General features: G+C 38.8%; 1 protein-coding gene across 1 annotated transcript in view; it reads right to left on the bottom strand.

Annotated features, from left to right (window-relative positions):
- VAV3 (vav guanine nucleotide exchange factor 3) overlaps positions 1–27,018 on the bottom strand; it is a 441,372-nt gene that overhangs the window by 7,334 nt on the left and 407,020 nt on the right. The window contains exons 23-25 of the mRNA XM_070367578.1: positions 25,399–25,515; positions 24,727–24,814; positions 17,196–17,325 (exon numbers count right to left, since the gene is read on the bottom strand). Coding sequence (XP_070223679.1) covers positions 17,196–17,325; positions 24,727–24,814; positions 25,399–25,515 — 335 coding nt within the window. The remainder of the gene's footprint in view (positions 1–17,195; positions 17,326–24,726; positions 24,815–25,398; positions 25,516–27,018) is intronic.

Below are 27,018 nucleotides of genomic sequence, written 5' to 3'. Positions count from 1 at the left end.
AATAAGAAATCAATGAAAACACAACTAAATGGTACTTAAATCTCAAATTTAGGTAGATAGCTCCTCCTCCTATTTGTTGAGCTCATCTTTGCTCACTTAACTGCTCAACTTCCAACAAAAACCGGCACAACACAAAGGAAAGAACATGAAATATGTTCACGTCTTGTTGCTCAGGATCCCTGAGAGCCATAATCTATCAGTGATATTCCTACAACAACTATCATTTTTTCCTGAGATGCTGAACAGCTATTAAATACAGTAGGTCTCATGGCATTAACCATACCATAGGCCTGAGAATCTTCTCAGGAGAGAAACTGATTAACCTCTTACATCCCAATATGTAGCTCTCAGCCAAACATTGTAAGTGCTGGTACGATGCTTTCTAGTTTCCTACACATTGTAGCATGACTTATTGTTGTCACTCTTTCCACATATCAATTTTCACTGCCTTTGGGTCCTAAATTCTTGTATTGCTGGCAAAACAGCATTTGAATGCCTGGAGATAAGAGTGTAAAAGAATGTGTCTCCCTAGGAAAGCATGGACTTAAATCTAGATGTAAGCAATGTCAGAATAAAGTATTTGATAAAGATATTTTGTGAAATGGTTTAACCTATAAAACATTTATGCCCACAGTGAGACTATATCCCACCTATTTCTACACACACATACAGATAGACGTTTTCTACATCATACTCCTCCAACTGTACCAAGACGCTAATGTAAGAATTATTGGTAGGTGCATACCCTGGAATGGAATTGAAACAGCTCAGTAACAGTGACATTCAAATGGGAACATTGAGGGGTTATAACCTCCCATTCCTTTTACTTCCTGGCCTAAAATTCATTCACCACCTAATACTATAGAGAGCCTGGTGCTAGTATATCACCTTATTCCAGGAAGCTTCTTAAGAACAAGAACTTTTATTCATATCTGTATCCACTGAGATAATATTAAAAATCTATGTTGAGACCTTTTTCATTAAAAGAATCATTTGCAAACTGCATGCCTTAGTTTAGGGCCTAACTTTCCTCCTTCCTCAAATACTTTCAACTCCTTATTAGCACAGACGGAGAACATTGCTCAGAGAGACCATCATACCAGGTAGGTCTCTCTGGTTAATTTCATATGATACCTGGCATTCAAATGGGCTAATGTTTATGGAACATTAGCAAATAAGTAGCTCATAGTCTAGGGACTTAATAGTTCTCATTAGGAGTTATTTAAAGTACAGTCGAATATTAACTCTTCCAAGTTAAAACTTGAAATACTGACATTTTCTAATAGAAACAGAAGCTATTGGCATAACCATCATAAACTGACTGGCAAATCACTACTGAATATTATTCAGTTCTGAGACTTGACTGAGAGGACAGAGCCACAGAAGTATGTCAATTAAAAAAGGAACACAATGTTCACAGTAGAATAAAAAGTACTAGTGAACTGGTATTGACACACGTTTCTGTTGTCAAGGTTAACTTAGCATTGCTTTAAAATGCTATGCTCTCCCTTGATTAGGCTATTCATGTTCATGAGCAAATGAAAATCCACTTGATTTTCAATAACATTTGAAATTTGTACACTGCAGAGACCAAGCTCAATCAACACTTGTCCTTAAGGTATTGATTATCAAATCAAGGTATTTTTGAACTACCACTTAATTATCCATCATTTGTATAACTGAAGATGAGGCTAAGCATTTGGTAATTATTCTCTGGGGCAGGAATTACCTAATGCTGAACCTTTAGTTGGAACAACCACAGGTATTCACACTCATTTATGTTAACAACAAAAAAGTTATCAGTAAAAAATATCAGATAGTTGTACCAATGGTACCATCATCAACACAGCTGTCCCTGAGTTTGGGCCCAGTGGCCTAGAGATTTTCCTGAAGACCTGTGTTCCTATGTGGACCCACTATGAAGGATCCAGGAATTCCTTTTACCAGGATCATCTACAGATGGCCTAGCAACCGAGAACATGTTGAGAATTTAATGAATATTTAAATTTGTGATCCTTAACCTAGTTTTATTTTGGAACCTAGTCATGTCTTCTTAGACTTGCAGCAACATTCATAGACATAGTATCAAATATCTGTTCCCCCAATCTCTCTCAAGTACACAGTGTTTATTCTGTATTTTATATATTGTCACTGAAGAAACTAATTCAGATTGGTTGAATTCTGACAGTAACCTAGCAGGACATTCTGACACATCAGATGTGAGATGGAATAGCAAGAGAATATTCTAAGATGACTGTAAGGTTTTTGGCTTAAGCAACTGGAAGATTGGAGTTTTTTTTTTTTTTTAGGGAAGTACTCAAATGGAGCCTAAATTCTACTCACAGCACTAAGATGAGTGATTTCTGTATCTCAGCATCAACTCTCTCTCCACTATATATAATATTGGTTTTACTTAATTGAATGCTGACATCTGGTAAATGAACAAATCTCCTCTAACCTAAAATTCAAAGATATGACAAGGAATACTTAAACTTATTATGAATATAAACAGCTACTTGGTATTCAATACTGCACAATCTAAATATATAAAGCCATTAACGAGAAAAACTGAGTATAATAAGGCCTTATTGTTATGGAAAATCAGATCATTTGACATTTCAGGGGACTTCAGATTATTTATAGGCATCTAGTTTACCAAGATGTGAACTTTATTCTAAATGCTTACTCTTTAAGACAGAGCATCAGACTTCAAAAGAGCTTACAAATTAGTGAAGAGAGAGAGTTGATACTGAGATACAGAAATCACTCATCTTAGTGCTGTGAGTAGAATTTAGGCTCCATTTGAGTACTTCCCTGAAAAAAAAATCTCCAATCTTCCAGTTGCTTAAGCCAAAAACCTTACAGTCATCTTAGAATATTCTCTTGCTATTCTGTTTCACATCTGATGTGTCAGAATGTCCCTCTGGGTCACCATCATAATACTGGGTTGGCCAAAAAGTTCGTTCAGGTTTTTCCATAAGATATTATATAAAAACCTGAATGAACATTTTGAGCCAGTGAGTGAGTGAAATCGCTCAGTCATGTCTGACTCTTTGTGACCCCGTGGACTGTAACCCACCAGGCTCCTCCGTCCATAAGTTTCTCCAGGCAAGAATACTAGAGTGGGTTGCTATTTCCTTCTCTAGGGGATCTTCCCGACCCAGGGATCAAACCCGGGTCTCCTGCATTGGAGGCAGACACTTTAACCTCTGAGCCACCAGGGAAGCCCCACATTTTAGCTAACCCAATGTATCACCTGTCTGGATGCGTGTTGGTCCAGGCTGCTGAACTGCTACATAAGCCTCCTGACTGGTCTTCCTGTTTCTACACTGTTGCTGCGCTCACGTGCTCAGTCGCTTCAGTCTATTCTTGGCAATCCTATGGACTGTACCCAGGCAGGCTCCCTAGAACAATCCTATTACAGTCAGACCACGTTTCCCCTCTGTTTAAATCCTTCCAATGGCTTCCCATTTGTTCCAGAGTAAAAGCTAAAGTCTTCCACAGCTGCACATAGGCTGATCTGCTCTCTGTCTCCATCTCTGCTGTTCACACTGCACACATCATATATGTGCCTTCCTTTGCACTGGCTCTTCTGTGCGCACTTCCTTGAGTTTTTATTCAACAGTTACTTTCACAATGAGGCCTACCCCAATGGCCCATAAAAGAGCCATGGACACATGCCAGTTGTGCCATGTGATACAGAGAAAAACCTGAGATTATTGTGGGGGTGGGGTGGGGAGTGATATACAAGCAAAGAAGTAGTTAGAGGGCACACAGTCCCCTAAATTCCCACCGTCCTACTGTTGACGATGAGCATGGAAGTTCTGCCAATGTCATGGTCAAAGTTCAAGTAGCCTGCTCTTCAGATGGATTAGGGTATTTATGTGAGTTTATCATAGTAGAAACTCCCCGTTTACTCTGGACCAGATATTTGTGACCCCTTCACCATCCCCCAAATTCATACGTTGAAACTTAATGCCTCATGTGATGGCGCTAGGAAGTGAGGCTTTGCGGAGGTGCTTAGGTCTTGAGAATGAAGCCTGCATGAATGGGATTAGTGCTCTTATAAAAGCAATCCCACAGAGCTTCCTCATTCCTTTCCACCAGCTGAGGACACATGGCACCTTCTGTGAACCAGAGAGCAGGTCATTACCAGATACCAAATCTGTCAGCATCTTCACCTTGAACTTTCCAACATACAGAAGCATGAACCATACCTTTCTAGGGTTTATAAGACACTTGGTCTATGGCATTTTGTTACAGCAGCCCAAAGAGACTGCAGCACTGGTCATCCAAGTGACCTTGTTAGAAAGGGGAGCTTGTGAAGCCAGCAGCTGTTCTACTATGAAGAAAATTCAAAACTGCTGAACCAGCTTTCTACTAAACAACCAAAAGGAAGAAAAACTAATCTCTAGTTTTGTTCTTCATCACCTGACCACCTAAGTTAAATTCATAAACCACTCCCAGAACTCCTAAGTAGCATTACACTATTAAATTATTTTTCCAAAACACTCACCAACTTCTAGTATCAGTTCAGTTCAGTCACTCAGTCATGTCCGACTCTTTGCCACCCTATGGACTGCAGCACGCCAGACTTCCCTGTCCATCACCAACTCCCGGAGCTTGCTCAAACTCATCCCCATCAAGTCAGTGATGCCATCCAACCATCTCATCCTCTGTCATCCCCTTCTCCTCCTGCCTTCAACCTTTCCCAGCATCAGGGTCCTTTCCAATGAGTCAGTTCTTTGTGTCAGGGGGCCAAAGTACTGGAACTTCAGCTTCAACATCAGTCATTCCAATGAATATTCAGGACTGATTTCCTTTAGGATGGACTGGTTGGATCTCCTTGCAGTCCAAGGGACTTTCAAGAGTCTTCTCCAACACCGCAGTTCAAAAGCATCAATTCTTCAGCACTCAGCTTTCTTTATGGTCCAACTTTCACATCCATACATGAGTACTGGAAAAACCATAGCTTTGACTAGACAGACCTTTGTCAGCAAAGTGATGTCTCTGCTTTTTAATATGCTGTCTAGGTTCATCATAACTTTTCTTTCAAGAAGCAAGCGTCTTTTAATTTCATGGCTGCAGTCTCCATCTGCAGTGATTTTGGAGCCCAAGAAAATCAAGCCTGTAACTATTACCATTGTTTTCCCATCTATTTGCCAGAAGTGATGGACTGTATGCCATGATCTTTGTTTTTTGAAAGTTGAGTTTTAAGCCAGCTTCTTCTCTCTCCTTTTTCATTTTCATCAAGAGGCTCTTTAGTTCCTCTTCGCTTTCTGCCATAAGGGTAGTGTCATGTGCATACCTGAGGTTATCAATATTTCTCCAAGCAGTCCTGATTCCAGCTTGCGGTTCACTCAGCCCAGGATGATGTACTCTACTTATAAGTTAAATAAGCGGGGTGACAATATACAGCCTTGACATAATCCTTTCCCAATTTGGAACCAGTCTGTTGTTCCATGTCCTGTTCTAACTGTTGCTTCTTTACCTGCATACAGATTTCTCAAGAGGAAGGTCAGATAGTCTGGTATTCCCATCTCTTGAAGAATTTTCCACAGTTTGTGGTGATCCACACAGTCAACGGCTTTGGTGTAGTCAATAAAGCAGAAGCATATGTTTTTCTGGAATTCTCTGGCTTTTTCTGTGATCCAGTAGATGCTGGCAATTTGATCTCTGGTTCCTCTGCCTTTTCTAAATCCAGATTGAACATCTGGAAGTTCTTGGTTCATGCACTGTTGAAGCCTATATTGGAGAATTTTGAGCATTACTTTGCTAGCATGTGAGATGAGTACAATTGTGTGGTAGTTTGAGCATTCTATGGCATTGCCTTTCTTTGGGATTGGAATGAAAACTGACCTTTTCCAGTCCTGTGGCTCCTGCTGAGTTTTCCAAATTTGCTGGCATATTGAGTGCAGCACTTTCACAGCATCATCTTTTAGATTTGAAATAGCTCAACTGGAATTCCATCACCTCCACTAGTTTTGTTCATAGTGATGCTTCCTAAGGCCCACTTGACTTCACGTTCCAGGATATCTCACCTTAGGTAAGTGATCACACCATTGTGATTATCTGGGTCATGAAGATCTTTTTTGTACAGTTCTGTGTATTCTTGCCACCTCTTCTTAATATCTTCTGCTTCTGTTAGGTCCATACCATTTCTGTCCTTTATTGAGCCCATCTTTGCATGAAATGTTCCCTTGGTATCTCTAATTTTCTTGAAGAGATCTCTAGTCTTTCCCATTCTGTTGTTTTCCTCTATTTCTTTGCATTGATCACTTAGGAAGGCTTTCTTATCTCTCCTTGTAAAACTCTGTATTGAGATGGATATATCTTTCCTTTTCTCCTTTGCCTTTCGCTTCTCTTCTTTTCACAGCTATTTGTAAGGCCTCTTCAGACAACCATTTTGCCTTTTTGGCCTTTCTTCTAGTAAACTATATAATTTATTTTTATCTGTTATCCACTGTCCCCACTACCATGTGAGTTCCACAAAGGCACAGACTTTGTGAATGAGCCATAAGTATACAGATGTCCCCCTCTCATAAGCCTTCCTCCCACCCCACCCCAACACCCACCCTTCTCGTGTTAACACCGCCCGGGTGTTACCGAGCACCAGGCTGCTTCCCTCGTGATACAGCGGCTCTCTCCTAGCTGTCTGTCTGGCAGATGGTGGTGTGGATATGTCAGTGCTATTCTCGCAGTCTGTCCCACCCTCTTCTCCCCACGCCATGACCACAAGTCTGTCCTGTACGTCTGTGTCTATTCCTGCCCTGCAAATAGGCTCATCAGTACCGTTTTTCTGGATTCCATATATATGTGTTAAGATCTGTCAAATGAATGAATGTGGGGACCTGTGGGGCTTAATGGTGAGACTGTAATAGCTAAAGAAGGGATGAGGAAAGAAGTTCTTTAAGAACTTCCCTATGAGGGAGAACAATGAAGAAAAAGAGGGAAAATTAACTGGGAAGATGGAGCTTTGGATAGAAAGACGGAGCTCTGAATAGGAAAAGATTTGAATGAGCAAGTTAGCCAATCCTGAAATGCTTGTGCTCAATTCTTAAAAATTTGAATGTATTCATAGCAGGGTGGCCAGGATGGTGACAAATTTGGCAACCATGTATATGACAAGGGGTTGATAAATCTGAGTAGTTTATTGAAAAAGAAATACGGCAAGGAAGGGAACAAAGCACATCATATGAAAGGTTATCGTGGTAGAGTCTGCATATAGTGTATTTAACTTGGAGTAGCTTTGAAGAGACAGGCAGGCTTCCCGGGTGGCACTAGTGGTAAAGAATACGCCTGCCAAGGCAGGAGACACAAGTTTGATCTCTGGGTCAAAGGAGGGCTCTGGAGGAGGGCGTGACAACCCACTCCAGTATTCTTGCCTGGAGAATTCCGTGGACAAAGTAGCCTGGGGGGAGCTAAAGTCCATAGGGTTTCAAGAGTCAAAGAGATAACTAATGATGGTAAATAGCTACAATAAGTCAAGTTTCTGGAACAAAATAAGCATTTTAAAAATTTTGTTCAAAAAATAATTAGATGCTTTGTGTAGTTGTGGACATGAAGTCACCTGAGTATAAGCGAAACCTGAAGATGGCCTCTCAGAAATGTCTCAAAAGGTATTTGCTTTAAAAAGCCTCTACCAGGGTTGACGTGAAGTCTGAGAAGCCTCCATCCTAGGATCCCCCTGCACTGCCCTGTTGTTCAGCTGTTAAGCTAGCATGTAACACCCAAGAGGTATGTGTGGTAGAGTGTCTGATGTAAGTGGAGTCTTAAAATATTGACTTAAAGCTGTGAATGAAACGAAACCTTGACCACGTTTGTATTCAACTTCTCATGCTATGAGGAAAGGCGAGAGTTGCAGAGTTAATACTGGCTCCCTTATGCAGATCTGGAATTCAGCAGGGAAAGCTGGACACTGGTCATAGATACGAGGCAAAAAAGAGCTCTAGCATTGTTCCTCAAAGCTAGGAGCCTAATCCAAATTTTAGCGAGGGGAAAGAATAAAAAAGAATTCTTCTCAGTTTATGTTTGTTTTAGAAGAGAGAGACCAGAAAAACCAAAGCCTTGGGTCAGGCTGCCACATGAGGATACCATAGTCAGTTGGGGAGCATTACACATACTGAGAGCAGTTTTAACTTTAGAAAATAAGGTTTATAGACAGAACGGTATACAAAATGAGACATGTTAAAACATATAGACTGCTTTTTGAGCTTTGAAACACGAAAAAAGATAGCATTGAGTGAGGTTACTTGTATCTGTAGAATTTCAGTCTGTAAGCTATAGATTTCTGAAATGACCCTGGGTCCTGGCTGCTGCTGCTGCTGCTACTGCTAAGTCGCTTCAGTCGTGTCCGACTCTGTGCGACCCCAGAGACGGCAGCCCACCAGACTCCCCCGTCCCTGGGATTCTCCAGGCAAGAACACTGGAGCTGGTTGACATTTCCTTCTCCAATGTATGAAAGTGAAAAGTGAATGTGAAGTCGCTCAGTCGTATCCAACTCTTAGTGACGCCATGGACTGCAGCCCACCAGGCTCCTTCATCCATGGGATTTTCCAGGCAAGAGTACTGGAGTGGGGTGCCATTGCCTTCTCCGGGGTCCTGGCTACTAACTGTTAAATCTATCAAGTTCAGGATAAAAATGCCTTACAGTAGCTAGTAAAGCTCCTGATAAAAGTAAATAAAAAAGGGAAGCCCAACATGACCTAATAATGAAGATGTGCGGCTGTAGTTGATCAGTTGCCCAAGAACAGTAAATTCTGTGGATGTGATAGACATCCTAAGGAAAAGAATATACAAAACGTCAGCAGTATGTTGGACCCACCTTAGCCCAGGAAAAAGTGTGTATTTTGCACTTCCCACATGCCAGACATTGTTCTAAGTACATCACATATTTAACTCTCTTAAAGCAAACGATGCAAACATTACATATGCTGAGACACTATGATACAGAGTTGCAGGATGCGATAAACTAGGGAAACTTGTCACTTTGCTATATCATATAAGCAGCACTTCTGGTACATTTATTTAACCAATGAAACCTTCCCTGGATGCTTCTCATGGGGCTGGCAGTTCATGAGACACTAGATTGGAGACATTAATATATGTGAAAGGTGTTTGAATAACATAGTATTCTGTTAAAAATTAAATTATTAAATATCAGAATTACTAAGTTCTTATTCTGTATCAAGTATATTTTATAATACTTCAGACAATCATTCATGTAGGTTATTGGGGAAACTTTCATTGGCTAGAAGTATCCTCTCTCAGGAAGACCATGCATTTCACTGTAGGAAAGTTACAAGCCATTGAATACACTTTGCAGTATTAAGGTAATGTTTCCCTTCTAATTCCCTATCCATTGACTACCTGTCTACCCTAATAATGCACAGTCTTCTGATAACTCCAACAAAAAAAGAAAAGGATGGAAAAATTCGGAGAAAAATTTAAAATTAGTACTGTGAGACTATAGTGAGTTGAAGGGTGCCTCACCCCCACCCATCCCTCCACTGCCCTCAACCCCTGCAAAAGTTATGTCCACCTAAAACCTGTGAATGTGATCTTATTTGGAAAATAGGTTTTTGCAGATATAAGTTAAGGATCTCAAGATGAAATCATCCTGTGTTAGGATGAGCTGTAAATGAAATAAGTTTCTTTATAAAAGAAGAGAAAGGGAGATGACCCACAGAGGAGAAGGTGATGTGACCACAAGGCAGAGATGGGGAGTGCTGTCTGTAAGCCAGGGACACGAAGGACTGCCAGCGGCCATCCAGAAAAGGAGGGAGGCGTGCAGTGAATTGTCCCTCAGGGACTCCAGCAGGAACCGACCCTGCCAACATTTTGATTTCAGACTTGCGGCCTCCAAAACAGGAAGAGCAAATTTCTGTCGCTATTAATCCCCTCAATTTATGATAATATTTATGGCAGTTCAAGAAGCTATTTTATGAGATTAAAACAAATATTTAAATTACCAGCATAAAATTAGATTAAATCAAAGTCACATCCCAAATGACCAAGGAAAAAGAAGATGAAAGACTGAGGATAAAATCAGGAGATCAGAATATGAGTAGATAAATATGGGTATGTTGAACTACAAGGGCAAGAAGTTAAAAACTCAGTGGATGTTTGAGGAGTTAGTATAAAGGAGATAAATATTATCCACTATTAAGACTGTGACAAAACTAATAGGCTAAGATATTATCAGGATATTTAAAGAGTTATCAGGAATAAGCAAGTTACATTACAGTGAGTTAAATAAATATGAATGATACAAATTCTCCAAGTTTCTAAAACACTGGCTAAAATGAAGTTTAAGCACCTTGTCAGATGGCTAATAGAATCACAGAGGTACCTGCATGAAAGGAAAGCAACCGCACTAGGAAGAAGCAGGCTTGGCTCTGGCTTTTACTTTTTCCTGCAAGCTCACTTGTATGGTCCCAAAGACCCAGGAAGCCTTTGTCAATTTTTGAAGAATTGCTATAAGATTTGTCATAGCTTCAAAATGATCGAGCTGTTCTTTATTTGTTTTCAAACCCACTCATCTTTCCCAGTTTTTTCAAATAACATAGTGCTTTAATACCTGCTATGTTTCCCAAAGACCTGAGGCTCTGACTTCACTCATTTAGCCCTTCCTAAACACGTGTTTTATGAGAGGCGCTGTGCAAAGTGCAATTTGAGAATAAGAAGCAAAGGAACCTGGTTTCCAAGGCTTCAGGGAGCAATACACTTGAAGAAATTGTTAAAACCTATATAAAAACAATACTATTAATATATATTCTATGGAAACTGTGAGATGAAGTATGAATGATTCATAACTCTTATCTTCAACCCCAGCCACTCTTCTTAGTATCAGCTGCCTACTGAACCACTGAGTATGCACAGATACTAAAAATTTGTGCAAAACTGAATATATTACCTTCTCCTTTGTATGTGTTATATCCCTTTTATTTCTTGATCAGGCCATCATTTCACCATTTGGGTCATCTAAGGCAGATATCACACATGTACTATTTCTACCTCAATTCCTTTATCCAGTCAATTCAATCTCCAGATTATATCTAAATCAGCCCATTGTCTTGATTTACTGTCTTTATTCAACTTTTGTCCAAATGTCCATCATCCCTCCCCTGGACATCTGTGGAATTTTCCTCACTCCCTTCTTCTGTCCATGCCTCTCTCCAAGCCATTCTCACAGAGTAGGCAGTGATCTTTCAAAACAATGTAAATCAGTTCATATCATTTTCTGCTTATAATGCTCTACTACATTTCCATTGTACATATTAGAATCCACTCACTATGTTCTAAACATTTGGCCCCCTTCCAGTTCTTTAAATGTATCAAGTTATTTCCTGTTAATGTCCTTCACACAAACTGCTTCTTCACTCTGGTGTTTTCCTACCCTTCAGTAATCCACACCCTGCCAATTGTCTGTAGATCTTGTAAATTTCACCTAGCTGCCACTTCTTCAAAATGTCCTTCCCTGACCTTCCAGGTTAAACAGGTCCTCTTGCCGTACCCTTTCACCTGTGCATCTGCTTCACAAGACTTAGGAGAATTTGGTGGCTCAGATGGTGAAGGATCTGCCTGCAATGCAGGGAGACTGGGGTTTGATCCCTTGGTAGGGAAGATCCCCGGAAGAAGAGAATGGCAATCCACTCCAGTATTCTTGCCTGGAGAATTCCATGGGCAGAGGATCCTGGCAGGCTATAGTTCTTGGAGTCGCAAAGAATAAGACACAACTGAGCCACTAACACACACACACATGAAGTTATTTGTTTTACATTTGTTCGGTGGCATTAATGGTAAAGAACCCATTTGCCAATGCAGGAGACTTAAAGAGATACAGGTTCAATCCCTGTTAGGAAGATCCCCTGGAGGGAGGGCATGGCAACCCACTCCAGTCTTCTTGCCTGGAGAATCCCAAGGACAGAGGAGCCAGGAGGGACTATAGTCCATAGTGTTGCACAGAGTCAGACACAACTGAAGCGACTTAGCAGCACCACTGTCCATCTTATTCACTGTTATATTTAGCATCCAGAACAGAACTTGGCACATAGTGTTGAATAAAATATTTGTTGATTAAAAGAACGAATGAATGAATAAGTAAATACAGTATGGTCACAGGTAAAGAAGAGATGGTTTCAAGTACAATGTACTCAGTACTCTACACATCCTAAAATCAGTGCACCAAGCTCCCCCTGTTCCTGGAGCAGGTGGAGGAGGAGAATGCTGACATTTTCCTCCAATTCTGTTAGTTCTCTTCAGCTAAAGGCACCATCTCTAAATTTTATTACTTCTAAAATAATTCAGATGTAAAAATTGCAAGAATAGTACAAAGGATTCTAATTTTTTTTCACTCAAACTCCTCAAATGTTAATATTTTACATTTGTTTTAAGCTCTTTAGTTTTCCTGAACTATTTTATAATATGTTTCAGATGTAATGCCTTTTATCTCTAAATATTTCACTCTTGTTGTTTAATTGCTAAGTCCTGTCCGACTCTTTTACCAAGGCTCTTCTGTCCATGGGATTTCCCAGGCAAGAATACTGGAGTTGGTTGCCATTTCCTTCTCGAGGGGATCTTCCCAACTCAGGGACTGAATCCACGTCTCTTGAGTCTCCTGCATTGGCAGGCAAATTCTTTACCAGCTGAGTCACTGGGAAAGACCATTTCAGCGTGTCCTTCCTAAAATCAAAGGGATTTTCTTCTCTTACACGTTAACACTACAATTATCAAAAACAAAAAATTACTAATCTAGAAACATTCAAAATGTGTTAATTGTCCCATATGTGTCCTTTATAGTAAAAAAGAAAAAAAGGAAAATACTTCCAGGTACAAGATTCTACCTGTTGTGTCCAGCTGTCATGTTTCATTAGTCTCCTTCAGTCTAAAACAATTCTGCACTCTTTCTCTGTCTTTCATGACACCGATATTTTTGAAGAGTAGAGGCCAATTATTTTGTAGAATGTCATTGAATTTGGGTTTGTCTGATGTTTCCTCATGATTAGATTCCATCTGTGGACCCTGGAGGGCAGGAATACCACCAAACTGGTGTTGCAGCCTTCTCAGGAGCATCACATTAGGAGGTACATGATATCAAGTTGTCCCATCATTGGTGATGCTAATTTTGATCACTTTTATGGTTTTTCTGTCCCTTTTGTAATTAACAAGTTCTTGTGATGAGAAACTTTGAGACCATGTAAATATAGAGGTAACCAACAATTTTTTAAACATTAACCAACTCTTTGGCCCAACTAATCTTCCATTTACTTGGGAAATACCTAAGGTCTATTAATAAGTTATGAAATAGCTAACTGTGCCACTTTCCCAAGTATAATGGTCCATTACCATTCTACCTTACCTCCTTTTTTCACGTGTACAAAGAAAGAAACCTAGGAGCTGCTTTTGAAAGAACATAATAAAATATCTAATCTCATTCCTTATTCATCAGATGAGAAAGTGGGGCCCAGACAGGCTAAGTGACTTGCCTAAGGTCAGACAGCTTACTCAGTAGCAGCCCTGAAAATAATTAAGCGCTCACTGTAGAGCAAGAAAGGCAAAAGTCAACTCAGTATATACAAGCCCTAAGGGTACACCTGCAGCAGTCTAAGGCAGTTTTTCTGTGACCATTTTTGGAAAGTAATGAGATTCTTACAGAGATCCACAGGACCGGGCAGAACATCTTCCACGGGGCCACTGCATGAGGGGTCTCTAGGGAAGCACAAGAGCTCACTGCTGTGCCCGAGTTCTCTTTGTTCTCTTCCTTCCTCTCTCCATCTCTAGCGGAAACACTCAAGTCATTGCAAAGGCAGAAACAGTCTCACAGTCCTAGGACAGAGCATTGCCTACTCCTCACCTAGAAATGCTAATATGCTCCTTGCTCAATACTCTGGATATCTGTTTAATTCTAAGTAGTATCTTTATATATGTTATTTTGAAATTACATGAGGTAGGCCTGTCATAATCTTACCATATTTTACACATTTGAGAATAGTTTTTAATTTGCCTAAGAACATTCTAACCTAGGGGCTTCTGAGATGGCACTAGTGGTAAAGAACCCGGCTGCCAATGTAGGAGAGATAAGAGGCACAAGTCTGAGGCCTGGGTCAGGAAGATCCCCTAAAGGAGGGCATGGCAACCCACTCCAGTATTCTTGCCTGAAAAATCCCATGGGCTATAGTCCATAGGGTTGCAAAGAGTCAGATATGACTGAAGCAACTTAGCAGACATGCATGCATTCTAACCTAGGCTAATACAGAAGCAAGCAGCCTCTTCCACAATGCCTCAGGTCTTTCTTTTCCAGGGTGACTATGTATTTAAGAGAAAAATAATAATAAGTAGCAGGCACCGGGAGCTGGAGCTCCAATCTTACCCAGAACATGGGTACTCCTTGTCTGTGGCTTGTCTGCTCTGCTTTCTCCGTTACTCAGAAGGAATGGAGACACCATGCCCTGTCCAAGCCAATGTCCCCTAGTATTTACTACTTCTTCATAAAAGTTATTCTGAGATGATATTTGGCAGTACACCCAAAGCTATGAACCAGAGGTAATGACTCTAAAGACATCCTACACAAACTTTCTATACAGAGTATGTAGAGTTTCCTCTCTACCACTTCTTGAAAGGCACATGTATAAAAACAGAAGCAATGCTTTAAATAAGAGTCCATCTTTAATCAGGACTTGGCATAAAATGAGCAAGGGATATTTTAAAAAATCATAAAAACAAAGATGTAAGTTGCTATGAGTTAAAACTGGTAATTCAACTATTAAAAATACATGGAAATGTTTGCTGTGTTAGAAGATGAGGGCCTGGTACTAGTGGGGCGAGCATCAGCCACAGTGGAAGTGCAGAATCAGCAGTAGCTCAGCTGACTTCTGTGTGTGTTTACCATGTTATCAGCACTCTGTGCAATGCTGTATGTATAGCACCTCATTTAATCTTCAGAATGATCTTAGTGTTCTTCTCATTCCATACAAAGTTAGCATCAAGCGAATAAAACATTGGGATAATATAAATCTAATCTAAGATTGTAATCCCACTCTATGGTAACAACTGAATAATCCTGGAGTGTAAGATCTTGGAGACCATGGAGAAATTATTGCTGACTGACGCACCAACTCACACCCTCACTGCTTTCTGGTCACTTTGGGAGTGAGATCTTTGCTTCTCATCCTGTATAGAAATAGGACTTGTCAGAGCCTCCTCATTAAAGTATACGCTCCATAAGGTCAGGGCCTTTGTATTCTCGACTACTATTTCCCATACCTAGAACACTGCCTTGTCTGTGGTAGGTGATTATTATATGTTGAAGGAATCAATAACTGAATAATATGTGAACAAAGGCTAGCTGTAACAGAGATTAAATTTTAAATGAATGATTCTCTTTTACTTCTCAATTATAAACTGGTTCTTATATCATGACTTGCCAGAGTCTCTTAAAAAGACTGGGCTTACAATGTTTGAACTCATGACTCTAAAAATCTTCCTGTGGCTGGCATGGATGTTCATAATCATGCTGTTGGATATGCTTTAAAAGACAAGAAGAATCTGTATCTCCATCCCTAGTGACTAAACAAGTTTAAGCGTTAAATATTTAGTTAAACACTAAACAAAAATTTAAACTAGGCAACTTCATTTGCTGTTAACAGTATTCTCTGAGCAACTACACGTGTCAAGCACAGGGAGTGCCGGTGCTTTCCCTGACTGCCAGCCCCTCTCACCTGGACTTTCTAAAACTGAGTGAGTGACTCAAACAGGATTTGTAGTGTAGCCGACCTCCTTGGCAACTTTTATTATCTTCTGCTACCAGGAAGGCAAACTAAAAGAACTGAAAATTATACTTTTCATGTAGGGAAAATGTCATAAGCCTGGTAAATTTTTAAGGAATTTTGTAGAAAATTTGTTTTTTTTTTTTTCCCTTTTTGAGGGAAAAGGTCCATTTCTGAATTAGCAAAAATTATGTCCTATATGAGTGTCTAAGGTAATTGGGTAACAGAGGGCTAAAAGCATAGAAAGATAAATTTTAATGTGTTTACAGTTTCAACAAAAAAGTGTGCTCTGACTACTCTCATTGGACAAGCCTGTTCATTTATCACTGATCTCTGTGAACAGAACAGCTATTAAGTTATTCAAATTAAAAAAAAAAAAACCTGTCAGTTGATGTGACAAATTACTTGTATATTTACTTTATGGAAGTGCTATGAAATTTTACTGGTGGTGTTACTGCCCTGAGCATTATTTGTTTCCCTTTCAGTTTCTGCTTTTAGGGAAAAAAAAAGGTAAAATTATATTACCTGACGCAAATTCTTTTTCAAACACTCTAGATATTCTCATTTTGATTAGGCTAAACATTCTGAGGGCAATAAAATTGTATTCCTTTTTCTCTAAAACAGTTTATTAATACTTTTTAAATGCTATTAAAATAAGGGAATGAAAGCAGTTTATTCACAGCATTTTTTTCAGTGTTCTCTTTATACACTATATCTACTCACAGGAAGATTATATGACAGTAAATGATGAGAAAAGTTTTTGACTTGAACTCGCATTCAAATTATAATTGGGGACATATGTATAATTATGGCTGATTAGCATTGTTGTATGGCAGAAACCAACACAACAGCATTAGAACAATTTTCCTCCAATTAAATTTAAAGATGCTTTTGGTTTGTATGCTAATCTCTGTGATTATGTGTGGCACAGTGCTCATTCCAAAAGTGCCTAATGTATACCTTTAAATATTGGAATCAGGGGAAACGTGCTTTTGGTTACTTCAGAGTTCCAAAAGTAATCATTGAACTGGAATCGATAAGCAGACTTGGGGTACAAAGTTAGATGGAGTCTTGCTTAAATCCTGTTAATAAAACAGGATTGTGACCATAAACATGTGTCAGTTAAAAAAGAGTTTGGCTAATATAAAAGTCATGGAAAAGTACAAAACTTACATATCAACATACCCTTCATTTCTGATGGATTTGACACAAACATGATTTTTAATTTGGCACAAAGAACTAAATCTAGGCATGTTCATAAACCTGTTGGTCCATCTGATTCTACTTTGCTCTAGAAAAAATAATTCTTTGTTAAATTCATCAGCGTATAAATTGGTTCTGTTTCAAAATTTGGAATGAAGATGTTCAATGTTATCATGCCTTCAATCCTTAGGTGTCAGCAATTGTATTCTAAATTACAATACTCACAGCTGATGCCTGCTCTATTACCCCTCTGTCCAGTTGAATGTTCTGGCTCCTTGTATGGAAACTGCAGAGTTGTATCCAAGGTTCTGAATCCTTCTTTAAGAGAATGATGCTTGTAGTACTCCACAAGTTCCTTTAGGAGAAAAGAATCAAACACACAAACTCCTTGACACATAATGATATGCAATGAAGGGATAATCAACTTAATGCTAAATTTTCCATAAGCCCCCTGGTGCCTCAGTGGTAAGGAATCTGCCAGCCAAAGAGGAGATGCAGGTTCGACTCTAGCCTGCCACAGGCTTCCCTGGGTCAGGAAGATCCCTTGGAGAAGGAAATAGCAACCCCTTCCAATATTCTTGCCTGGAAAATCCCATGGATAGAGAAGCCTGGTGGGCTATAGTCCATGGGGTCGCAAAGAGCTGGACACAACTTAGTGACTAAACAACATGTTACAGTAAGTAAATGGTAACCTCTCCCTGCTTCCTGGTGTACAATACACCCAACTAGTAATTGTCCTTGTTACCCAGGCCATTTATAATGTGAGTTACCCCCCATTGTTACTCAATATCCTGTTAGTCTTCAGTCGGATGTAGTAAGTAAAAAGAAGCCATAATAAACCTCAAACTCAGAACAGAAATTCTTGTTCTTACTTATGAAATACTTTATTTTTGTTTAGGGAGGCAAGGGCTGTTTTATGAATATATAGTAATCTATAGTTTCCTGCATTTTCTTTCAACATAGCAGAAAAACAAACTTGATCCTAAATATGCTTTTCCACTGTAAACCAAAGTTGTTAAACCATAAATATCGCTTTCTTGACATTGCTTCTGGCTTACGAGGAAGTGTTAGTGACCTTCTCTTAGCTCTGTATGTCACCTCGTACTCACAGAAGTCAATAATGTAGTTCTTTCCAATTTTCTCTTATACCTAATTTGCCTTAAATACATCCAAGCCTAATATAATAACCACCCACCATCTTTCATACTGCGATCTCAGAATATTTCTTTTGCGATGTCAGTTTCACAGATTCTGCACAAATCTTAATCCCTCTACTTTAAACAGAAAATTAATAATGGTTAATTCATAATATAAAATGCATATTATCACTAGATGAGTACCAGTTATGTTTCTTAGAAAAACCTGAAATGAAAAGAAATGCAAAATAACTTTTAACCTAATTATTCAGTGCTTATTCTACAGCACTATTATTTAAAACTGTATAAAAGCAACTCATTTCTTAAAAAAAAATCACACTGTCATCAACTCAGCCCTTCCATTCAGTGCTCATGTTCAAAGTCCCCCAAACAAATCAATCGAGTCAAAAATCACCTGAAAGAAGAGAAAGAGAATCATCGATTTATTTATTATTTATGACCAAATTTGGATAAGTTGTGGGATACATGGTGTGGGGTGTTCCAGGGATCACAGAGATTATGAAGATAAGGTTCCTAGGCATACACACCGTGGAAGGAAAGAGAAAGGTTATGGGAGTTTGAAGGCAAGAAGGAAAGAGAGCCTCCTTTTCAGAGTCCAGAGGGAAGGAAGAGGGACGAGTTCATGAGAGGAGGTAGCTTGGCTTAAATTGAATAAAAGTATAATTTCAAAAGCCAAGAAGGATGAAAGGATTGTTTTAAGTAGAGCAGACAGGCTGGGAACAGACAAAGATAACAAAGACCATCTTCATAAACTAAAACCAGCATGGTTTGGTTCAAGTACTGGATAAAGCAAATGGAGAGGCTTTACCTTTCACATCTGTAAAATGGGATAATAAACCATTTCACAGACTATAGCAAAGAAGGGATAAAGTATCTAGTACCTGTGAATAATCATGAGAGCTACCATGATCACATGTGCTACATAGTTTTATATAGTGTGTGTGTGTATATATATATATAGTTTTATATAGTATATGTATAGTTTTCTATAGTTTCTTACAATCTTCAGACAAGAAACAAGAGATGGGTCTTTTCCCCACTGATGCTCAAGGCTCAGTGAGATTAATCAGCTTGGGCAAGGTTGTATAACTGGTGTCTGGCTCCAAAGTTTCTGCTCCCAACTACATTGTACTATTACCAAATAGTAACCTGGTAAATGTAAATATGCAAAACGGGAAGCAGAGGGAAGGAGCATTTTCTAAGTATCTTCTTGTTTTCTTAGACCCAAGATGATATGGTTTTACACATGCTATAACTTGAATTTTTTTTTCTTCCATTCTTTCTTCTTTGCTTGGGCCCAGATTATAAGTGTACTTGCTGAAGCAAAGGAGTAGAATCTGACCACCTTAAAAGAAAAAAAGCTAAAATATCAGAAGTTTTCAGTTCAGTTCAGTCACTCAGTCATGTCCAACTCTTTGCAACCCCATGGACTGCAGCACACCAGGCTTCCCTATCCATCACCAACTCCCAGAGTTTACTCAAACTCGTGTCCATTGAGTCGGTGATGCCATCCAACCATCTCATCCTCTGTCATCCGCTTCTCCTCCTGCCTTCAATCTTTCCCAGTATCAGGGTCTTTTCAAATGAGTCAGTTCTTCGCATCAGGTGGTCGAATATTGGAGTTTCAGCTTCAGCATCAGTCCTTCCAAAGAATATTCAGGACTGATTTCCTTTAGGATGGAATGGTTGGATCCCCTTGCTGTCCAAGGGACTCTCAAGGGTCTTTTCCAACACCACAGTTCAAAAACATGAATTCTTTGGCACTCAATTTTCTTTATAGTCCAACTCTCACATCCATACATGACTACTGGAAAAACCATAACTTTGACTAGATGGACCTTTGTTGGCAAAGGAATGTCTCTGCTTTTTAATATGCTGTCTAGGTTGGTCATAACTTTTCTTCCAAGGAGCAAACATCTTTTAATTTCATGGCCGCAGTCACCATCTGCAGTGATTTTGGAGCTCCAAAAAATAAAGTCTGTCGCTGTTTCTATTGTTTCTCCATCTATTTGCCATGAAGTGATGGGACCAGATGCCATGATCTTAGTTTTCTGAATGAGTTTTAAACCAACTTTTTCACTCTCCTCTTTTACTTTCATCAAGAGGCTCTTTAGTTCTTCACTTTCTGCCATAAGGGTGGTGTCATCTGGATATCTGAGTTTATTGATATTTCTCCCAGCAGTCTTGATTCCAGCTTGTGTTTCATCCAGCCTGGCATTTGCATGATGTACTCTGCATTAAGTTAAATAAGCAGGGTGACAATATACAGCCTTGATGTACTCCTTTCCCTATTTGGAACCAGTCTGTTGTTCCACGTCCAGTTCTAACTTTGCTTCCTGACCTGCATACAGATTTCTCAAGAGGCAGGTCAGGTGGTCTGGTATTCCCATCTCTGAAGAATTTTTCAGAGAGTTTGTTGTGATCCACACAGTCAAAGGCTTTGGTGTAGTCAATAAAGCAGAAGTAGATGTTTTTCTGGAACTCTCTTACTTTTTCGATGATCCAGCGGATGTTGGCAATTTGGTCTCTGGTTCCTCTGCCTTTTCTAAATCCAGATTGAACATCTGGAAGTTCATGGTTCATGTACTGTTGAAGCCTGGCTTAGAGAATTTTGAGCATTACTTTACTAGTGTGTGAGATGACTACAATTGTGCGGTAGTTTGAGCATTCTTTGGCATTGCCTTTCTTTGGGATTGGAATGAAAACTGACCTTTTCCAGTCCTGTGGCCACTGCTGAGTTTTCCAAATTTGCTGGCATACTGAGTGCAGCACTTTCACAGCATCATCTTTCAGGATTTGGAATAGCTCACCTGGAATTCCATCCCCTCCTACAGCTTTGTTCGTAGTGACACTTCCTATGGCATTAGAAGTTTATATCCCCAAAATGGCTTCACTGATCAGAATACAGCATTTATATTATGGTGGTTTTAACATGGTTTGCGAAGGCAAGGTCTGGAATTAAATTCTGCTCAGAGACCAATATTATAATTTAAGTTTTTTATTTATTTATTTTTTTTATTATTTTTTCTAAATTTTTAAAAGAAAATCCATCCTGAACCCTCCTCCTCATTTAAGTTTTTTAAATGCAAAATTTTGTAAGGTCTCTGAAAGAATCATACAGTGTATCATTTGCATCAGCAACACACTTCTCTTAGTTTTATTATTGAACTGAGTGTGTTCTTTAGAAAAAAATGTGAAAATAAACCTGAAAGTAATCATAAGCCAATAACTTTGAACTTTAATGTAACTGAAATTGTTATAATGTTATCAGTAATTTGTTATAAGTAACATGAATTTTATGCATGATATATCATGAGTAGTATGAATTAAAGTTTATGAGAAGTTGGGTAGAAAACACAGAATTACCATACTGAAAAGGACTTGTTAATCATTTAATACCTATCCACCTCCAGATTTTATGGGAGCAAAAATGACTTTTCCAAGGCCTAGGGCTGTATGGCTTGGTAAGCTGCAAACACTTCAGTAAGCATCAAAGACATTTGAGTTCCATTTTTACCGTCTTATGAGGGTAGATCTTCCTACATGTTTCTACTAGGTGGAATTAAATAGTGCCACTGTGCAGCTCTTCTAATTCATGCCTTTCTGCTTTCTATATTTTAGTCTAATCCGCCCCCGCTTTAGCAGTCATTGACCTTCAGGTACTACAAGTAAATAAGAAGATGCTAAACAAAAGAAATCACTAAGCTTTCCTTATCTCACACTGACACAGTGGTGTCAACAATTCAAGTCTCTCTGAAAAATAATGAGTGAGAGCCAGTTATTCCAATTACCAAGGAAACGGGCAATGGAGATGATTTATAAACAGCATTTGGACATGGATTGTCTGGCATACATGAAAATTAGAACAAAATTAATGCCTTGTAATCTGGATACAGAAATTCCTTTAGAATTTAAATGTAATGACTAGAAAAACAAAGATTTCGATTAACCAAGCCACTGAAACCGGAGGGGGTGAAAAAAGGTTAGGTTATAACAACCTGAGGTCAGTCTTCTTGAGAAACAGGCTGATTTAAAACAAATTCTGGATTTTGTTTGCATTTTACATCCTTTCCCAATTAAATTTAATCCTAGAGTGTCATTAGATAAATGAATATTACGTAGGTGATATAATGTTACCAGTCACCACGGGAGGAAACTGAACTATACTTAAGAAATAACTCAATTCCTAGACCAAGATATAACGGCAACTGGGTTATCTCCCAACAACACAAAAGGCATGATAAAAGGTAACTCCTTAAAGTTGCAGAGGGAAGCCCCTAGCTCCCAGAGAGAAGTGCCTCTTAACCCTTTATCTTCTTCCAGAGGGGCTGGTACTCAGATAGGAGCCATTCCTTCCAATCAGGTATCCAGGTGTGGCATTTCCTAGTTTAGGGTCCAAGTATAGATTTATTTGAGGCTTTGGTACAGATAGATTTACTAATTTGAGAATTTTTCAGAACTGAGTCCTTTTAGAATTCTGCAGAATCACAGCGATTTCACACAGTGAGGCCTCAATATGAATTTGTTGAAGAAATGAACAGAAACAAAGAAGAGGTAGGTCCAGGAGAGTTCAGTGGTCTCTTCAGCATTTTTTTACAGTGATTTTCTTCCTGACAGAAGTATTTATCTAAGACTGAGATTTTTTAGCCTCTTGTCTGTCTTTTCACAATCATATCCATTTGCTTATTTTTGTTTTCAGTTTCATTGTAGTTTTGCAATTAATTCTTAATCCCCTCCCTTTAACTATCTGTATTATGTACTTCCTTACAAAAGATCCCCTGATATGGAGGGAAAAAACACATATATATGTCTCCAGCAGTGACATTTCTGATGTCTTACACACACCATGTAATAAGCTCTGTTAGCTTATGTGAACTCTTTTACTTCCCTTTCTGGAACATCACTGAAAAAACTTTTACCGCTCTCAGATACAAATTACTTGAAATCTTGGTCTTTATGGCGTATATTATAATCACAGCTTTCCATGCACATAGGAACCTGAGGATCTATGATCACTAATCCAGGTCATGGTGTTATCTACTGGCTTTTCACATCTAACCTTAGAGGATGAAGAACTTTCTTGAGCTGAATCCAGGTGACACAAAGTTGAATTGACTGGTTCTTGCCAGTGATTATTCCTTTCATCCTCTTGTGATGGGAGTCCCTTTTGTTGCTTTCAAAGTCAGCAAAGCTGGTAGTCAACTTTGGCCCTACAGCATTTTTTTTAAAGTCTCATATTAACCATGATACCACAGAGCAGCCTCATTACCAAGCACCCTACGTTCTGCAGGTGAGTGTCAAGCTGGTGTGTCTTTGCAGTGATGTGGAGACCCCCTGTGCATGCTTTGTTCATGTCTCAGCTGGGGCTGTCACTCATTATCTGTGCATCCACTTGCCACCTACCTGCTAGGTTTTCCTTTCAGGAAGAAATCTCCTCAGGTCCTGTTCTCTCTGTGCACAGCTTGCTTGCTCCAGCAGAATATAACTCGCTGCCAGCAAGGAGAATGCCTGGATCTTGGCTGCCAATTTGACAGGGTTTGCATTTTCCAGGACACATCCTTAGGATGCTGCCCATCCTTAGCTTTTGAATTGGGAATGTGATATTTATGTCAAGACAGGTTTCCGTACTTTTCTTTTGACTCAGTTCAATTCAGTTCAGTCCCTCAGTCACAAGATGCTTCAATTTCTTTAAAATGCTGATTCCTGTCTTGATCCAGTTCTAAATTTTTGGGTAAGACTTTTAAGCTGGCCTATTTTGTAAGACTGTCTTACACTAAGTTTTAACTTTAGTGTTAACATCTGCAAAGTGCTCTGAGATGTTTTCCAGATGGATGCAGTATGTATCATTTGATTGATGGTTCAGTCAATGACTGGTCCTTCCCAATGTTACTCAAAGTACTTAACAGAGCTCTACAAAGGCATCTTATGTCCTATATCCAAATTCTTCATTATCCTAAGAGACTCTCCAACTTGAGAAACAGGCCTGAGACTACTTTTCAGGAAATAAGAACTTTTTTCTTTACTGTTAACAGTGCACATGTAATGATATGTATGTATTGTTTATGTGACAATACATAATATTCTTGTATGCTAAGTTGCACTTTTAAAAATCAGAATCATCTTTATATGAAGCAACTTGGTAACAATATACTGTTTCAATTTAAATATAAAATTGCTATGAAATCACTGTCGTATGGTAAAAGTGTGATCTTGTTAATGTTTAATTGTCGAAGGTAATGAAGAAGAACTGTAGCACAAGTCACTTAGACTAGAAAATACAAAAAGGTTTTCCATTTGACAGTATATTGTATTTTGCATGAAATGAACCTGAATGTGTCTATGGTTCTAAGAATCATATAGTGTGGACCCTGAAATATTATCTTAAACTTGCAAACTTAGTTTACAATGAAAAATATGTTTAGAGTAATGTAAAACTTAACTAGAATTCTTAAAATTTTCAGGATTCTGCTGCAAAAAAGATATTATTCTCTTTAAATGTGTCAGCAAGCAAAATTTCCAAGAAACTATAGAACTAAACTGACCTTTCCAATAAGAGAAAACTAAGGACCACAGATTGAAAAGAACTAATCAATGCTTACCATTAAACTTTTAAACTTTCTATTTTCCGCAATGTGAAAAAAGCCATCTCTTGTTAAAATCTTGATGTGCTTTGCTTCATTATTGTACCTGTGGGCAATGGATAACTTATGAATATAAATGTGTTTTTAATCAGTAGAAATCAATAATTACCAGAGGGCATGCCCCAATAACATTATAGGAATTAATTCCGAAGACAAAATATATACCTATGCCAATACACTGGTGACAGCTAATTAACAAAATATATTCACTAGATTGGTTGAAGATACAACCAATTTTTTTTTTTTTTTTACAACCAATTTTTGAAGTGAGATTGGGGGGCAGTAGATTTGACCAATCATTCTGCCCAATTTATTTATAAGATCAGTTTGAGAATACAGAAAACAAAATAAAATCTGTTAATTTATAATTCTTAGGATTTACTAGAAACATACACGCATCAAGTCACCAAAGCACAGTGTTATGAAAGAAATCTGGTATGCCAATTAGCAGCCTATAACACTTAATACCATTTTTTTCTAACAGATATTTTCAAGTATTAATGAACTGTCTAGAGAGATGATGCATTATTTCTGCTGCAATTAGAACCTTGGTTTTCAGCTTCAGTGTTGTACACGTCAGATGATCTATGCAATTATGAAAACAGGAAAGCTATTTCTTGTCCTACTTACTTAATGCTAATTGCGTATTCTCCTGACTCTCTGGTCCTGTGTCTCACAAGGTAAGTACTGTTTACCCTGTTAATAAGTTCAGTCTCTGCCTGCAGTCTTTCCATGGCTCCAGCATACCTTTGAGAAACAAGGACACAGAAAATTTAGGTAATGTACCTGAAAGAGAACAGAGGCTAAAAATAAGTATCTGTCAGGATTTTAATTTAGTAGCAGATCTGAACTGTTTTTACTGCTATACTAATTCAAAAAATAATGCAGGAAAATGTCCTTTAAATACATTCAAACAAAGATACTTTAGTCTCTACAAAGATTACAACAGTGAACAATGCCAAACACACTAAACATTTATCAATAAATAAATGGAACAAAGGGAGGAATTTAGTGGGTATTGGGTCAGAGAGGGACTTCCCTGGTGGCTCAGACGGTAAAGCGTCTGTCTACAACGCGGGAGACTGGGGGTTCGATCCCTGGGTTGGGAAGATCCCCTGGAGAAGGAAATGGCAATCCACTCCAGGACTATTGCCTGGAAAATCCCATGGACAGAGGAGCCTGGTAGGCTAGCGTCCATGGGAGAGGGCTGTGGAAAGTTTAGTGTCAAGAAGGAAAAAGACTTTAGGGAAGGATGGCCTATGTAAGACACACTCAGACATAGACACGTGCACACATATACACACATTCCTCCAAAATTTCACATTTTCTAGGTAAAACAGTATGAAATAACATCTCCTTTGAGTATTAAGAAAATTTAGGGACAATTTAAATTATTTTTAAATAATTATTTTTTAGATATAAGATTAATTCTTAGTCCACAATTTTGATAACCAATTTTCTTAAGAAACTACTAGTAGCAAATAGAATTTTTAAAAGATATTTTCAAAACCAAAATTCTGTTGTTCCCAAACTCTGCTGGCTTAAGCATATAAAAATTCCACAACATTAAAAGGGACAAATTCAATGTTAAAATATTCTTATGATTGGTCTGTTCACATACTTTCCATTTATTCCTGGTTCAGTTCAAGGAAACTGAATTTGGTTTTGAAGATCTTTTTTCTTCCCCTCCTCTTTTGTTCTCTCCTCTTGTCATTTTATGTCTATCTTTAGTGATGTGTTTGGATTGCTTTGTTTTTTTAATTGTGTGTTTCAATTGTAGATTTTTGGTTTGTGGTTCCCAGGAGGTTTTTTTTTTTTTTTGGAGTGGTAATGTAGGGGATTTCTTTGGAGGGAATGATGCTGAAGCTGAAACTCCAGTACTTTGGCCACCTCATGCAAAGAGCTGACTCATTGGAAAAGACTGATGCTGGGAGGGGTTGAGGGCACGAGGAGAAGGGGACGCCAGAGTATGAGATGGCTGATGGCATCACTAACTCGATGGACTTGAGTCTGAGTGAACTCCGGGAGTTTGTGATGGACAGGGAGGCCTGGCGTGCTGCGATTCATGGGGTTGCAAAGAGTCGGACATGACTGAGCGACTGAATTGAACTGAATGTAGTTTATTTTAAGTTAAAATATATGTTGTTGTTCTTGTTTAGTTGCTAAGTTGTGTCTGACTCTTTGCAACCTCATGGACTATAGCCCACCAGGCTCTGCTGTCCGTGGAATTTTCCAGGCAAGAATACTGGA

This window comes from Bos mutus, chromosome 3 (assembly GCF_027580195.1).
Source record: "Bos mutus isolate GX-2022 chromosome 3, NWIPB_WYAK_1.1, whole genome shotgun sequence".
Classification (NCBI taxonomy): Eukaryota; Metazoa; Chordata; class Mammalia; order Artiodactyla; family Bovidae; genus Bos; species Bos mutus.
The sequence above is the reverse complement of the archived record's forward strand: the minus strand, read 5'-3'. Positions and strand labels throughout refer to the sequence as shown.